General features: G+C 39.2%; 2 protein-coding genes across 4 annotated transcripts in view; one reads left to right on the top strand and one right to left on the bottom strand.

Annotated features, from left to right (window-relative positions):
- FOXN1 (forkhead box N1) overlaps window positions 1–3338 on the bottom strand; it is a 42049-nt gene extending 38711 nt beyond the window's left edge. Inside the window, exon 1 of one of the 3 annotated variants that reach the window (XM_040532981.1) lies at window positions 3228–3338. The gene's annotated coding sequence lies outside the window, so the exon portion shown is untranslated. Of the gene's footprint in view, window positions 1–2977; window positions 3127–3227 lie in introns of those variants that run through there. The other 2 variants (XM_040532982.1, XM_040532980.1) reach the window with 2 other exon arrangements.
- A 3883-nt stretch (window positions 3339–7221) lies between these two features.
- The window catches only part of SLC46A1 (solute carrier family 46 member 1), a 30477-nt gene continuing 20453 nt past the window's right edge, over window positions 7222–17245 (top strand). The window contains exons 1-2 of the mRNA XM_040532991.1: window positions 7222–7290; window positions 16740–16820. Of these exons, the coding sequence (XP_040388925.1) occupies window positions 7243–7290; window positions 16740–16820 (129 nt within the window). The 5' untranslated portion in view covers window positions 7222–7242. The remainder of the gene's footprint in view (window positions 7291–16739; window positions 16821–17245) is intronic.

Raw genomic sequence — 17245 nt, 5'->3', positions numbered from 1 at the left:
GCTAGTGTCTCATGTACGACCAGGGGACTGAGATGCACAAGAGGGGTGCGAAAATGGGCTCTGTTTTACAGGATGTAGCTGAATAAAAGAAAAAAACTAAATAATCTTTGGGCTTTAGTCTGTGGGGTGAAGAGCCAGTTAGTGATGCAGAAGAGCAGCAGGCTATGACTATGAGGGCATGACTTGAATTTATATTTAAAACACGGCAAAATGTTTCGTTTTCCCCTAATCTTATTAAAAGTGACAGGGTGTCTTTGATAAATAGAACTTGCCACAACAACTTAGGTTTTAGTCCTTAATGTGAGCAGCATCCTGTTGTCAGCGCCATGTTAGGGCATTGATTCAGCAGTGACTCAGAAGAAAGAGCAGCACCTCACAGCTCTGCTTCCTAGGGCAGGCAGAATGATGCCATTCTGTGGCGGTTTCTTTGTGTGCTCCTACCCACGGTATTCCAACTTCTTTCAGCCTTGCATGGTTTTTGAGAATTGCCACCTTGCTTTCAAATTTTAACTGAATGGAGAATGGCCTCAGAAAGATGTGGCACTGGGCATACTCACAGATGTACTAGAGGAGGATTTTATTTGTACCTCTCACTTAATCTGCATTATCACCATAATTAATCTCTTTGTATTTCAAGCTAATGATTTTCCAGGTGCAGGAGAGCAGAGAGGTGTGTTTGACCCAAATCATACAGCTCAGCCTTTCTGAGTAACAATAGAGGACTTGGTCACAAACAGTAAATCCTATCTGCTCGGAAGTTACCTCCATTGGCTTTACTCTGGTTTATAGGCACCGATCTACCAAATACTGTTTCACTTTTGCTACATCCAAACCAACATTTTTCCTTACTTTCTAATGGGCACAATCAGAAAGAGCCAGCTTCCAAAGTTTCTGCATGAGTGAGGAGTGAGCTGCTGGAGTATTTTGCATCTGTAATTGGTTTATAAACAGGACAGAGAAGTACATGTAAAAATTATACACACTCTGCAGTGCTTTGACTCCCTGCCTTCTAAAGGCTAAATACATGTTGTTGGTTTTGATTTTTTTTTTTTGAATCTTTATGCCTTTTAAATTTTATTGCATAGATAACTGCAGAATGTCTGACTTCAAATCTAGCTGTGGTCACTCTGGGCTCTACTCAAAAGCTCTTTTTGTTTCTAGGGTGAGTCAATTAGCAATATGTTTTGTAGGACTTGAAAATTTGTTTTAGCTTTTTTTTCAAGGCTGCATCACTGTCTCCCTGTCCTTGGTCATTTAACAGCCTATGAAACTAGGTTATGGGAGCAATTTTGTGATTGAAAGAAGATCTGCATAACACCACTGCTTGTGTTAAATTTCTGCAGTTTGCAGCCAAAAAGTTCAGACTGTTCTTGTTGTGGTTAATGTTTAGTTTCCAGGAATCCTAAACAATTCTTTTTTTCTTTTTGCTTTTGCAAAATAGTTATTCTAAGATGACATAGCACATTTTCATTTTTTTGTTTCTTTTTATTTTTTAATTTTTTATTTTTATTTTTTATTTTTCCTAATTGTTGCCTTCAAAAACTGCATTTGAGCAGCAAGCTGTTCTGAAAAAGACAAAAGCTTTCTGTTTGGATCAGAAAGATGTCACTTCATGTAGATGTCCCTCTCCTTTGCTTTCCTCCTTCACACCAGTGCTTTGTAATAATGGCAAATGTCTTAAGGTGTCCCTGGCAGGTTCCTGTGTTACACCTACCATGGTGGTGTAGAGATATTTCCATTTACTCCCCAGAGTAGTCAACTGGCTGCCATCTCAGTAACTAACACGTGGCTCCAGTTTTATTATTAGGAACATAGCAAACTTTATATAAGTATCTGTGCTCATGTACAAGCTAGTACTTTCTCACACCATGCTTTAACATTTGGGGCAGAGTCTGGATGCTCAGATTACCAAGATGTAGTCCCTTTTGTCATTTACATTAATACCACTTCTACCCATGTTCATCTCTCCTCACTTGGATGTAGGGTAAACAATGTGCTTGGCTGCATATATAACATACGGCATCACTTGGCTGACAGCAAAGTACACAATCCTTCTTTACTCCTTAAGAAATACGCACACCAGATATTTAAATGCTTTTTGTTCTTCTATGCTCATAATTATTTGTAAACAAAATATATACATTTTCAGCCTAAAACTCATCCAGTTCAACCTAGCTCATATCAATATTCAAGTTAGAAACACGTGATTTAGATAAATCAAACTGAAACATTTACAGAATAAAGTCTAATTCCTTCAGATTTAGTCTGTAAATTTGCAGAAGGACCAAGGGTCAAGGTGAATGATGGCTAGTTGTTATTTATAGGTTTGATAATTATTATGTTTATAATATGAACAGTTCCTTTCTTGCTGGAAATCTAACAGTCTGAAACTAATAAGTGAAAATAGAGCAATGTATTTCCTATGCACATAAAGAAATAAGAAACAAGTTTCCATTTGTTGTACTTAAGTTCAGTCATCTTTGCAGTTAACACATCCCACCTTCTGTCTGGCTGTCATTTAGTCACCTCTCAATGTAAGAGTAAGCTCAAAAAAAGTTTTCACCTACTACCACAAAACACACAAGGCAAAAGTAGCATATTTAAAACACAGGCCATAGTAAAAGAAAGCTGAATTTCAAAACGTAGAGTTTTCCAGGTTTTTGATTCACCATTGGAAAAACATGAAATAAATCTGTTGTGAATTTATGAGGCATGAGACCTCAGACTTCTTTTACAAATACTTTTCTTGTTTCTGTTATGTAGTTATGTAGTTTCATTTTTTTTTCTATTTTCTTTTTTCTTTTTTTTTCCAGGTAGTGGTAAACACTGTCAGCTTTCTTCGTAACTATGAAACAGACAGTGGCTTAGCTTAAGCTGGTATACATCCCATAAAAGATGATCTATTTTTTTTTCCTTTGGGAAATCGCCTACAGTCTTCACTTCTCCCAGTAAAAGACCAATGGATCTATGAACTTACCTGGTGTTTTCCTGACTGCTTCTCTTGATACTCCTCACTCGCAGCTGATAAATACTTATGGGAGTTGCTGAGGAACGGGATGTAGGTGCTGACCTTCCCCTTCCCTCAGCCTGAAGTTCTTCAAAGTCAGCCTCGGGGACTTCACATTAAATAGATGAGCCAAGGCAAAAGAGTTCTGCTCCCCCTTCCGTTTGGCTTTCACGGCTGAATTCTAAAAAGCTATATGAAGTTGTCAGAGGTTTCCTCTTACCTTTTTACTGAAGCAAAACGGCGTGCTGCTGCTCCAGGACAGGATTAGGTCATTCAAACAGCCCTGCAGAGAGAGTGGAGGCTCAGCGGTACAGAGTCTCCAAAGGCTGGAAAGATCTGATCTTACATCAGGTGAGAGAAGGCAGCTGGCTAGGCAAGCCAATAATTATGATATCAGCTCTTGTTCGCCTCAGGCAATCCTGCATTTAATAAGAATACAAATATGACTAAGCTGCAGGTTTTTTTTTTTCCTTGTTCTCTTAGTAATTCTTCAGAGGAGTTGGGCAGGTATTGAGCTCTAACTGTCTGGAAAGAGAATGCTCCCTCTCAACCTCTCTGTTTTAATTTTGATTTAAAATACCCATCTGTTACTGTGTTTTGCAAACCTATTATCCATCTGCGGTTATTAAAAACACTCTTTTCCTGGCATGGATTTTGCCATACTATCAGAAAGCATTCAGCTACCAGAAATAGGAATCTTTCTTACGTTTGTTCAGCCTGAACTCTCATCGTGGAAAAGAATTGTGACTCCACCATAGAATGTCAAAACATGTTGTGCCACTTAAATGTAAGGTGAACACTACGAGACAAATACACTCAAGGTAATGTTCTTTCCCCCAAACTGCGTGCTTTAGCACAGTCGTAAAAATAGAACTAAGTTGGAGGTGTGTATGCATTTGTGTGGGCATGTGTGTATATATATTTATGTGGAGAGGTTTGGGTTTTTTGTGTGCAGGTATGTAGAGAGGAATAAGAGCTTAAATGTGCAATTTCAGGAATATGTATTTCTGCTGCCCTTACCTGGCTTGTGCATGCTCTGCAGTCCCCTGCACAAACCTGATCACACCTACTGTAATAATACTTACCTACCTCATAGGGTGTTGTGAGGATTAATTAATGTTTGTAAAGTGCTTTGAAGATGAAAAGCCTTGAATGAGTGCTAAATATAATTATCGTCATTCCACAAAACAGAAGAAACATCTTTGCGGCCCCCAGGTTATTGTATAGGTACACCCACGTTTATCTCCCACGATTATGGTAAGATACTGAATAAGGCCTTGAAACTTTGATAAAAACATACTTTCTGCTATGGAGGACAATTATGTTTGTGTTAGGTTCATGCTACTCATGAAGTGTTTTTATGATTCCTGTTGCTGAATACGTTACACAAATTTGTGACAGAAAAGATCTACCATGGTATCCACATGTCATAATAATGGGACCTGTGGAAGAAGAGACATATTCTAACTTTGATAAGTGTATTTCCTATCAAGAATTTGTCAATTTGACTTTATTAGATCTATCAGGAACTTTTGATGTTAGAAACCAAGACTTTGTCGATTTATCTGTGGGATCTTGTGGAGATAGTGAGGATGAATTGTTGGTGGATATGCTCTTTCCTGTCTGGGAGATCTCAGAGAGAGTTCTGTATAATTACTTGTCCCTTCCAAGGGCTTTCCCATTTGATGTCCCTCAGGGTTACGTCTACATCTGGCAGGAAAGGTCCTGAGATGATTGGGGCTTTGTTTGACATCTTAGTTATTCCCAAATTCTGCGCTACCTTTAATTTACAATTCTTAACTCCGATGGCTGAGATAGACAAATCTGAAATGGTTTTGTATTAGTAGCTTAGTTACTAACTGCAATGGCTCAGAACCAAAGTAGGCTAATGGCCTGATTATTAACCCAGTTTCCGCAGTGAGTTTTGCAGCCTGCCTTGAGATCCAGGCTGCTGCAGCCATGTAGTTACTGGTACCTAAGTTAGCTGGTTTAACACCAGCTTGTTGGGTGAGTTTACTCGAGCTGGCGTCACAGGTCGATTACAGTGCAGTGATAAGATCCTGAATGAAAGTGAACCACTGACTGGCAAGCATTATCTCTTTTTTTCTCGGATAGCTATCGGAGGAAATACCTGGAGGAAAGGGGGGCATCCGTGCTTGCTGAGGACTTTTCCTGTTCCTTACCAGTGTGTGCACAGCCATATATCAACTTACTCTTTGGGGGACATAAAAAGCACGGCCCACCTGGCAGTACTGGTTCATGGTGTTTCTCCTTTTGAGTGAGAAAATAGTTGTGTAGAATTTAAAGCCAGTAAGACTTTTCCTCACACCGGTCTTATAGTGAACCTGAGGAGCTCTATTAAACTAAAACAGTTTGGTCTTCCAGAGGTGAAGCCAAATGCCACGAACAAAGAACAGAAGAGATCAAGAGGGTTACATCAGAACAAGCTTAGGTTTGTCAGATCCAGACTGGACCATTGTAGTGAGTCAATTTGAGATTTGTTCTTGGTCTGAGCTTTTGTTCAAAGACCAAAGTGTTAATCTGGTGTGCTGGGAGCTAGTCTAAGCTGTTAACATTTGTTCCTGTATCTGATCTTTCATTTTGGGAAAAAAATAAAATTGCAGCCATCAAAGTTGTAAAGTAAATATTCAAAATGCAAGTCAGTGGAACCAATTCAGTGATGTCTGACTGAGACTGTAGTTAGAATTAATGATGTCGGTGGGTGGAAATGGCTCCCTGTTTACCTTCAGGAGGGCTCAGCTGCTCACTGAAGATTGCTGAAGTGTCAGTGCTGTTTGGTACTTGTGCACAGGCAGTGCTGCGTAGCGAAAGGAAATGACAGCTTGCATAACTGAGCTGGCATGATGTCTTTGTTAGATGTCCAGAATGAGTGGCTCAAGAATGTGCTTCTGTGTTTCTTTCCCTTGCTTAGGGAGCAAACATCCTATACAGTCTGCTTCCTATAATGCTGCATTTTGGCCGTGTTTCGGCACCTTGTGTATATGAGGTTATCTTGTAAAAGAACATGGAAAAATATGATTACTTTCTTATTTTCCACAGTGTGATCCTTGTCTCCCTGCACTAGCTTATGCTTTTCAAGGCAAAGCACTGGAAATGGGTAAGCTGAGTTCAGAGGTGTGCACGACACTTCACATCCAATTCAGAACATCTGATCAATTTTAACATAACATGTTCTTGGTTTCTCTTACATGTAAAACCACTGTTGACCTCATTATAAACCCCTCCTGCTATGTAAAATTGGCAAGAATGGTCTTGTTGATCTGGAAATTTGTCAAAGAGGAGTTCTCCCTATGAACTTGCTTCATTTTGTGCCCAACAAGAGCATAAATTAATTCCTTTGATAAAATATTCTTATTTCATTTAGTAGTGGGATAATTGCTTATTTTTAATGCATTGTTTATATTTTATTATGCAGTGATGGCTGCAGCATTTGTTATCATAAATAGCTTTGTAGGCTTACAATTTTTGTATCCTAGCATTTGGATGATAAGGTTACAAAATGACTTAAGACGTAATCTAACCAGCTATTCTGCCACCATTAAATAGGAAAAGTGGCCTAGCATCTCTCCCTTGGGATCACCCGAGGGAAGACACACCTGGGTGTAACTTAACCGTCTGCTGTGCTGCCTTTAAATAGTAGTCAGGGCTTGCTTTTTATCTTCTGAGATATCCCTAGGGAATACACACCTTGGTTTAACCTACATACACTTCAGTCCACTTTTGTCCCTAAGAAATAATTTCAAATGCATTTATCTGGAGTTTAAAGTCTCTAGAAAAACACATTGGTGAACAGAACATCAATTTTAGCGTTCAGTATATTTAAGTGAATGTCATTCTCTTTCCCTTCTGAGCCTCTTCTTTTCACAAAATATATCTGCCTTTTGCCCTATCATTACTATGGCTTAGAGGAGCTGTGCACTGCAGTATTCAGTTGGAAGACTGAAGGATAAATTTCACTAGATCTGGTAGATCTGAAATGTAGCCTCCAAATCTTTCTCTCCCATAGGATGCTCTTTTGTTGGCATTTGCACAACTTTCTTTTTGTTAATTGTTTAATCTTAAATTAAAATATAAAGAACCATTATTAAATATGAAATGTCATTTCCTGATCAGTGATTTAGTGTTGTCTATAAAGCATAGCATCTGTAGCAATGTGACAGCCACTATAAGCTATTATTGTTTTGTTATTTTAGAAATGAGGATGAACAGGAGACATGGTGTTAGACTTGACTCTGTGCCTTTCTGCTCTAGGTGAAATTCAGGTAGGTGATCTACACACGTGTTAAAGTCATTGTGTCATTTAGCAATATGTTTTGTTTTGCTTTTTTGACTAGACTGCCAGCAATATGCAACTGTCAATATAGGATTGAGATAATTAATTTAGGACAGATATATTGGGCTAACATAGCTATAATCTCTGATTCTTCTCACGTTTATTTTGCTTTGTGTAGCTATTTGCCCCTTATAAGTGTTCTGTATCACATGCCATGTTCAGGACATGGCTGTATAGTTCCAGCTCCTTTCTCCTGAACTCAGAGAGGAATTTTTGTTCCTCCTTGGAGCTGATCCCTGTAAATTTGTAAAGTTTGAACCCTCAGAATCAGGTTGAAATGTCCCATAACATACAATAACCTTTATTCTCTTCTCACAGCACATAATTTGTGAAGAGTTGGCAGCATTCTGTCGGCTTTCCCTTTTTTGTTGACATTGCATGTTAGGAAGTGTCTTTTGTGATATTCTTCCCTTTTTTGTTACAAGGTTAACAGAAAGTTCTTCTAGCCTGAAGCTGGTGGATAAGTGGTAGGCTGGTGGGCTGTCTTTGTTTGTTTGGTCTTACGGCTTCATTTTTGCCTGCCAGGCTTTTTATAACATCACAGAGTTGAGCAAAGCAGGGGGGCCATTGGGAGAGTTTTGGTGACAATAATGAGGAGAAAGTCTTCCTTACATCAGTTTTCAGAGCACAGTAATTTAATTAATACACACTCGGTCAAAGTCAACAATGTAGAAGAGTGTCAGAAGACAAGTAATTGAATCCTGACAGTATTTTGTAAATCTTCCTGACAATGGCACTGGAAACTTTTGTGCTGATATTGGAGGGCAAAGAACAGTTGGTTCATGCTCTGTCTAGTCACCTCCAGCTCCTCTAAGCAGACCTTTCTAAAGGTCAGACCACATGAGATTCAAAGGAGAATGCTCTTGTGTTCTGGTTTTAAGGCCCTGAGGGACTGTGGGAGTTTCAAGAACATGTGGAGCTACAGGTGGGGCCTTTGAACTGCATGAGTCTTCCAAACCCAATCCTGTCACATTCATGATTTTGAATATGCTGTGCAGGTTTGGCCACTTAGAGCTAAGGCATAAGCAATGAAATGATCGCTCATACATCACTCCATATTATCGCTTCTAAGGCTTGCTGCCTGCTCTTTTTATTTTCCATTTATTTCAAGCTGCAAGATGTTTTCTCAGGGTGTTGAATAACCCACACCTATCCCGAACAGAGTGCATCTTTTAGTTCTCAGGCTATTTTTGTGTCTGCTCCTCCTTGCTGACATGCTATCAGGAACGTGCAGCATCCTTTCTGGAGATGTGACAGAGGTTACAAACAGCATTTGCTTGTGAATGACATGTGATTCTGCTCTGCGGTACAGATGCAGTGTGTTAGCAATTTACTGTGCTTACATATCCTGCAACCCAAGATGAAACACGTTGTATTCTTGTGCCGTTCTTTTTCAACAGCTGAAGAGAATCTGTTTTGAATTGTTTGGGGATCTCTCATGTAGCCCTCAGGAACAGCAGAGAGCTCTCAGAACACGCTGTGCTTCTCAGCTTGCAGAGAAACCTGTCCAAAAACTAACGAACTTGCTAACAATTGGAACATTGCTTTTGTGTTCGCCTTGCCCAACACATTGTCTATAGAAGCCTAGGAATATTGCAGCTAGAGATAAAACAGTGCACCTTCTTTGTACCACAACCTTTAACCAAGCGCTAACCAGTTGGTGAAGTGATTGGTTCTAAACAGGATGATTAATATTTAGCTACCTAGAAGACAGCTAACAGTGCTTTCCTCCTGCCAGAGGCTTAGGCTAGCACATGATTATCTTCTTATAACTGGCTTGGCAGAAGTGTGGTTTTTTTTTTTTTTTGGTTTTTGTTTCTCTCTCTCTCTTTTTTTTTTTTAAGCCCCTTAACCATGCCTAATAACCAGTACAACTGGTCTGTCTCCTTCCTTTCTTGGAGTGTGCTTGGTTGTTCCTAACTGCAGCACTCCACAAGCGGCCAGTGCCAACCCATGCACGCCCTTCCAGCATTTCTCCGCTTCCACGCACTTTGGGGGAATATCTATCCCAGATTTCCCAGAATACCCTGGCATTATTAATAAGAGAAGTATGAATGCATAAACAGCATTAATAGTCGTATTGCAGGAAAAGTGTTTTAGGAATACAACTCAAATTCAGTTCTTGAAACATGAGTTTCTTACAAGCTCGTTGAGAGAGCACAGGTTTACCTGTAGGATTTGTAGACAGAGCTGACAGGTGCTTAATGTTAATGATAAAACTCCAAGGTTTTATCTCAAAATTCAGCCAGCTATTATTATATAGATTTTCAAACAGAAAGAAAAAGTGGGAAGAGTTTCCTCAGAATGTTCATAAGGACCAGCATGTTGGGTTTTCCTAACCAGTTATATTGAAACTCCGCCTGAGATGAATTCTTTGATGCGCTCTAGGGCTTTGCTTGGATTTGGGAAAATATGCAGCACGTTCAGCAGGAAGGTTGTGGAGCTGTACCTGGCTGTTAGTCAGGCTGCTGAGCTGACCTTGCTAGCTCCTGCATGCAAGACTTTAGAGCCATCAGGTCAGTAATAAGAACCGTGTGAGAGAGGTTTCCACCACCCTCTCCAAAACCTTTTCACATCTTGCTTGGGCAATCCTTCCTTCATCTTTATCTTCATACACAATAATGGAAAACATAAAACTTGGTGCTTCCGCAAACAGTAGCTGAAATCATCCCAGAGGTATTATCTTAGAAACTAGAAAATGATTCAATGAAAGAAGGAATGAATCATATAAATACTCAAAGTGTTGTACCTCAGCAATGTCCCTCCCTTCTTAGTACAAAGCAAAGAACAAAAGCAGGCTGCTGCCTGGCATGGGCCCCTCCTAGATGACTTACTGGGACTGTGAAATCATCAGAAGCCTCAGAAAGAAGTGCTTATGCAGCGTTTATGACTTGCTTTTCTTCTCTTCAGTTCTCTGTAAGCATGGAACCAGTAGCAGTCTTCCTTTGAATGCCTGCATATATTCCAGAAGGTGGATGAGGAAGAACGTGGACTGAAGCAAATGTTTATGTCCACAGATTTCTGGATGGCTTTTACATTTTAGAAATTAAAAATGGGTTTTTAGAGATAAAACATACTGTGTGGAAGTGGAGACAAAAACACTGTAAGGTCATGAAAATATGAAACCACGTTCTCATCACTGGGGATGACTTTAAACGCTCATTTAGAAAACAAGCAATGTGGAATTGTGCGTTCTGTTCAAATGGAAAGTAATAATGGGAGGTAAAAAACCTGAACAAGCCATTAATTCCTGTCTGACAGATGAACCAAGAGTGCTTTAGTACTTAGAGGAACTTGAGTAAGAAAGAATTATTGATCTCAGATTGTTAGATTTTAAATTAGATGAGTGAGACACAAGAGTTAGAGTAACCTGGTATAAAAGCTATCCAGTGCAAATTATTTTTTGGAAGATCATTGTACAAAAGATGAAAAGAATTAAGAAGCATAACAAGCAAGTGAAACTTTCATTCTAAATTCAGTAAAAAATTATTTCATCTTCTTAAGCAAGTATTATGAGCTCCAAATATTCCAGCCTGTAAGGTTTCATAGGAAGTAATTGGACTGGTTCACCCTCACTTTGGAAGTCCTTAGTTTTAATGATTTATTCAATAAAATGGGAATCCACTTCAGGTACTGGAGATTGCTTGAACGTCTCTTTGCTGGTGGCTTTTGTTTGTTTCTTAATTTTTTGTTTTTCTCTCTCTCTTTTTTTTTTTTTTTCTTTTTGCATAGTGTGCTTTTCATTCAGGCTCTTGTGACATCAGTGGCGAATGTCTGTGAGGAATTGCCTCAGGCCAGTGTGACTTTCAAAGGATAAGACAATTTGTTACCTTGCCAATGAACAGTTTATTACATTTCTAATTATTGTTATTAGTCTGGCAGGTGGTGCCATGCATGATAGTTTTACAACTGCCAAAGTTGCAGATACTTCTTTCATGACAAAAAATAACCTGAGCAAGATTCAAGGGAAACCAGGCATTCTGCTACAGCACATTTGCTTATTCTGTGCACTGTGCATGCAGCACCCAGCCATTTATGAACATTAAGCTAAAATGTATTGGCTCTTGAAAGATTTTGTTGCAAGACCGATTGTAATTAGAGTGTGTTAGCAACCTAAGGTAGATATGGAGGTGTCTCTCCCTCCCTCTCAAGCTCTTTTCTCTAATCTTTATTACTCTTCTTGTTGTGTAAATTAAAGACTCATCATATTTATAAACTCAGAGTTCATGTTAATCACCGCCAAAAAATATTCCTTTCCCAATGTAGGTCTAAGCTCCTAAACGTAGATACTTTGCTTTCTGTAGTTTGCATGCAGTCAGATTCAAGAAATAAAAATTACAGAAATGTGCATTTTAACGTGGGCTAATGCAATACCATGCTATCCCTTTTCAGCAGCACAGCCCACAGCACATCGCTATCTGTACAGAGCAGATGATAGAGTGTGTCCTCGCTTTTGCTTTCTCATGTCAAGTGTGGCAAAATGTACTTCCTTAAACAGTTTCACATTGTTTATCCTGCTCCAAATACTGAATAATTTCATGTCATGCTGATACCAAAAACAAGAAATTAATTCAAAAGGAATAGTGCTAGAACATAAATTTGTTATTTTCATGGCAAGCAGTGTGTTTGGTCTCATGTAATCAGTGTTGCAATAGCAGCCACTTTGTTCTTATTCATGTGGCTTCTGTCTTAACAAATACAAAGGATGTTTTTCTGTCATTCTCATGATACAAAGAAATAAATGGAAAATTGTTCTTATTTAAAAAATATTATTTTTATATATAACCATCTTTGTTTCTTTCCTGTTTGCTCAGGAACGTAAAAAAACGGATTCAGGAGAACCAAATGTTTAGATTGTTACAGTTAATCCAGCTGGATTTTATAGTATCTATGTGTTAGCTCAAGAAACTAAGGAGAGAGGACAGTCTTTTTGTCCATCTCTGTCCCTGACCTTGGCGTTTCACGATACAGCTGCATTGTGACAAGACAGCAAGTTTCCTTAGTGCCACATTTATGTCCTGTAAAAATGGAACGCAAACTGGCAGCCACAGGAAATTAAGTATTGCCTCCTGTAAGGAAAATGAATGGATATAGTCGTTTAGTACAAGATTTAGTGTTTTTGTCTTTCTGTGACTCGAAGGAACTGCAGCTGTGCTAGAATGGTTTCAGGATTTGGCTGACTTACGTATGCACCCGCCAGGGCTCCAGGTAAGAACTGATCTTGCTGGAGCAGGGAGCATGGGCATGTTTTGGAGTCATTCCCTGCAGGGGCTGTTCAGCAGGTACAGTAGGCTAACAGTGGCACTGATTCAAAATAGTGGCTAGAAATATATTGCATACTTGACTGCACCTGGTGCAGAGGAAACTAAAGATGTCAGACCCCTCCCCTTTCCCCATCAATTGTCTCATATTTCTGAGATACAGGTGTGTGGTTACAGTGTAAACAGACCAAAGCTTTTTCTTCTAGGCTAATAAGCTACATGCTTTTTTTCTTATAGTATCCTTGCCAAAATATAGAAACATATAATATGAACTCTTGCACTTCCACATGCCCCATGCACACTGAGGAGAAAGACTTTTGTTTCTAGAGCCAGGATGGCACATGGAACCTGCCCCTCTGGCACCTATACTTTTTTTTCTTTTTTTCTTCTTTTTTTTTTTTTCCCGAATATATTTCAAAAACTGATTTTTGTCTTGTCCATACAACATCTTTTCTATCAACTCTCAGGACCTCTCAGATTAGGAGGTAGTGTATGAAAGTGAAAGGAGAGCTTGTCTTTTTCTGGGCCATTCATTGATCTTTCTATTTTGACCAGCTATTGTCATTGGTTTTCACCACTAATTAGTGGAAAAAAGTGTTCTGTCTTCCTTCCTAAGCTTGCAAGTTACATCGAGCAGTCCAGTCTCTAAAAGTCATCCAAACAAATTCTGGTGCTGTTCCTATGTTCTCTGTAGCTCAGATGATAAAGCTGTAACACTAGAGGAATTACAAAGGGTTTTTCGGATTGAATAGGTAGTATCTTCTGAGGCTGGGCTATTTCTTCAGTGCCAGCTGTAACTCTGGATACCACAGCACCACTTGCTTAGGTCTAAGGAGAAGAGAAAGAGCACAGGTGTGAGGAAGCTTGCATTGTACAGCTATGTTATCTACAATGCAGACAAATGATTTATGATTGCATGTTTCATGTAGCAGGAATGATATTGCCAGAGGTAAGAATAAGGAGGAAAACTCGAACTTGCTTCAGGTGACAGACATCTTACAAATAAAGAGGATCCTTTTGAATTTTCTGGCAAGTCTCATCAGGATAGTCCTACAGCAAAAAGGGAAATGTGACTTTCCCTTTACGGTCGCTTAAAACTGCTCCAAAGCAACCACTACTCACTACCTGAGATGTCCTTGATAGGCAACCAGGAGAACTGGTGCCGTAACAGCTAACTGTACCGGGCTGTGTTCCCCTTCTGCTTTCAGCCTGCCCTCCTGACACTGTGCAATTCCACATTAATATGGACATTGGTTTTGCAGGCAAATCTGACCACTTCTCATTTCTTTCAATCAATCGAAAGGAGAAGCTCTGTAATCAGCAGAATTAATGAAATGTGGTGTCCTAGGGCTTTCCATTCCCTTCCAGAGACCAGGAGGGTCATATGAGTGATTTTTGGGGTAGCTTTTACAGGTGGCAGCTGGTAACAGGTACTGGGACAATTTAAAAATGCTCTGCTTCTCATAGACTGGACAGGAATCAAGGGAAATGAGGAAATTCCTGTAGTGCTGCTAAGTTGGCAAGAGAACTTTAATACTACTCTGAAGCTGTCTGAGTAGTATCAAGTTGAAGCGGAATACAGTTTTGATGTTGATCATAATTAATGTTAATATTCAAAGTACAGTCCCATCTAAAAGTAGCCATCACTAATGCTCTATTAAGATAGATACTGTACATAGGCATAGGGTGTCTGAGCCTTGAAGCAGTTGCATCTGGTCTGATCTAAATCCTGCATAACAATATACGTGGGTTGAGCCCTTGAATTAACCGTTCTGTTCCTTCTCTATTTTCAAGGTGCTTTCTTTTTCCTTTTGATAATTTTAATTTAATTTTTTTATTTAACTGGATTAATTAATACACTTCTACTTTTGCAGCGATGTTGTGATGCACTGCCTTTGAAAAGTGTTCCTCTTGCGCTATCACTTTCCCCTTAGCTATTTAAGGATGCTTTCCGATGAACATCAACACAAGACTGGGTGCTTGGCCTGGATTTAGGACCTTTGAGCGTGCCCTAGCAGGCTGTTTGCAGCCACTAGATGGCACATTGCAAAAGACTCTATATCCTGAACAGCAGCTTGATGTTTTGGGTCTGTTAGTATGATTAAAGGATAAATAATATTAAATGTGCCTTTAATAGGAGAAAATGCACAGCATTTACAACAGTGATTAAGTTCTATTAAACAGTTGTTATTTTGGACACAGCGTGATTAGTACATTCAAACCACTTCATTTCCAGGCTTTAGCACCTTGGTCATTACGAACTTAAATCATAAAGTTCAGTGAATCACGTTGTAAATAGTTTTATTGGTTCCATGCTAAAAAAAAAAAAAAAAAAAAAAAAAAAGTTTGTGAAATTCCTTGATGACTTAAATTTACATATTTCCTAAGCCGTCCTGTTAATGTTTTCTGTTCTTTACTTGGTTATTCATCACTAAAGAAATTTTAAACTCTATTTCTGCTTTTGCAAATGCTGAGAACAATATGAAAATCGAGAGCAAAGGGTTGTATTCCTAGAACAAATGTGGTAAATGGAGAGAGTTGGAATTTTGCACTCATCTGCACGCTGCTGCCAACATGCCATAGCTATCTGAGGGAGGAATTACCTCCAGGGATGAGAGTGGAACTGCTCTTACAGCTCCTGGGGAAAGGTCCGTGTTTACATGTATGCTGATGTCTATTGGATAATACACAGGACCTTCATTTTTCAGTCTGCAGTGGTATTGGACAGCAGTCTTCACCTCTTTCTTTGTTGTTTTTGATTCTCAGTTCCATCTTTGTTGTAGATCTCCATTCACCCCACCCAAGTCACTGAGAATTTTTGTGTATATTTTAATATAATTTTAGAATATATCACTTAGGCCTGTATTGTATTCTTTATCCAGTTCTGTTCTCATTATGCTGTTTTCTAGTCCTATTGGCTTGTGTTTTGGTTTCTGAAAATAGAATTTTTCATCTTTTTGAGTTTTTTTTTTTTAATGTCACCATTATATGATGAGGTTTCCTTCAAAGCATTTTTAAAGAAGAAGAAGAAGAAAAAAAAAGATCTAGATATATTTCAAGATTTCAATGCTATAGAACAAGGGTTTCTTTAAATTCATTTTAATAGCTTTTAAGTGACTGGGAACAAATATTTGGTCTCTACAAGCCAACATCAGGATAAAAGACATGCTGGCTTAATCCTGTTTTGGCTTTAAAATTGTCATCTGTTCTTTTAAGTTTGTTTATGATTTCAGTGCTTGATTAAGTGACTTCTGCATCACTTACATGCCACTTTACAAATTTGTTGAGATGTTTATGGTGTGAAGTGCTTTCTCAGAAGTAAGCTATTTTCTTTGTTGCATTACCCTGCCTAAAATTCTTCTGATTTTCTGTTGTGGTCAAGTGTTGTAGAAATGTATATGTTTACCAGGATAAGTCCTTCACATTCTCTTCTGTGTGTACATGTGTGTGTGTGTGTGTGTGTGTGTGTGTCTGGGCAAGGCAAGGCAAGACAGCACCATAACTCCAGGGAAAATGGAGGAGGTGACTGCGAGTCACCCACTTACTCACTGGCATATGCTGTGGGAAACCTATATTTTGTGGTTTTGTAGTGCACTTGCTTTTTAGACAAGGCAGGCAAGGAGGCAGACGTCCCCTTCTCATTAACAAATTTATCACTTACAACTCTTATGTAAAACAAACTTAGTGTCAGCTCCAAAACGAAGAGCTGCATTGGAAATCACACCTAACTACAGCAGGTGCTGAGCTGGCAGTTTCACAGAAGATTGTGAAATTTGATCACACAATGGGAAATAGAGCCACTCCTTGAGGGCAATATCTGGAAACATAATGGGGAACCACCCTTCAGAGGTGATCTGTGTAATAATGGGGCTTAGAAACACTTTCTACCTGCTTTGCTTAGAAAATTATGAACATTTTTAATAGTGCTACTGGTTTTTGCACAAGCACGCTATATTTAGCTGTACCTCAACTAGTCCTGCGCTCAGACACACCCAAGACAATAAAATGCCCAGTGTGCACTTGCTGCTGCCATCACTTCAAGGTGGAAACTATTAATGAAATTGTCCGTTCTCTTTATGCCCTGGTATTATTGTTAGTTTCTCTTCTCTGTCTACAGGTTACATCCTTTCACCTGGCTTCTTCTGAAAACTGGGCATTTGGAAACCCCTTGAGTAGCTTTTGCTGCAGCCATTTTCTGGTAAGTCTCTAGCCTTTATATGCTCATGCAGGCTAATGAACAGGAACACCCAGCATTACTGCATTGGCCCCATGACACTCGGTGCTACTTCATGTCTTTCTTCTTTCTTCTCGAGATTGCCATAAAGATTGCACCTGTGCTCCTGCATGTACTTATGCACACCACAGCCTCTGAATAATGTAGACTCATAGGAAAGACTTCAAAGAATCATAACGCAGCCGTTTTAAACGGCTGGGAGGAGAGGCTGATGGGAAATGTTATAAGAATTCAACATTTCCTGCTTAGCTAAGCAGTAATTTAGAAGGACATGTAAACTATGTGTAAGTATTTCAAAGAAAACAAAAAGCAAACAAAAGCTATGCACACTGCCCTGATGCTGCAGACAAAGAGCAAGGAAGGGAGAGGTTTGCAGCAAGCCGTCTGCT

This window comes from Cygnus olor, chromosome 20, assembly GCF_009769625.2.
Source record: "Cygnus olor isolate bCygOlo1 chromosome 20, bCygOlo1.pri.v2, whole genome shotgun sequence".
Classification (NCBI taxonomy): Eukaryota; Metazoa; Chordata; class Aves; order Anseriformes; family Anatidae; genus Cygnus; species Cygnus olor.
The sequence above is the reverse complement of the archived record's forward strand: the minus strand, read 5'-3'. Positions and strand labels throughout refer to the sequence as shown.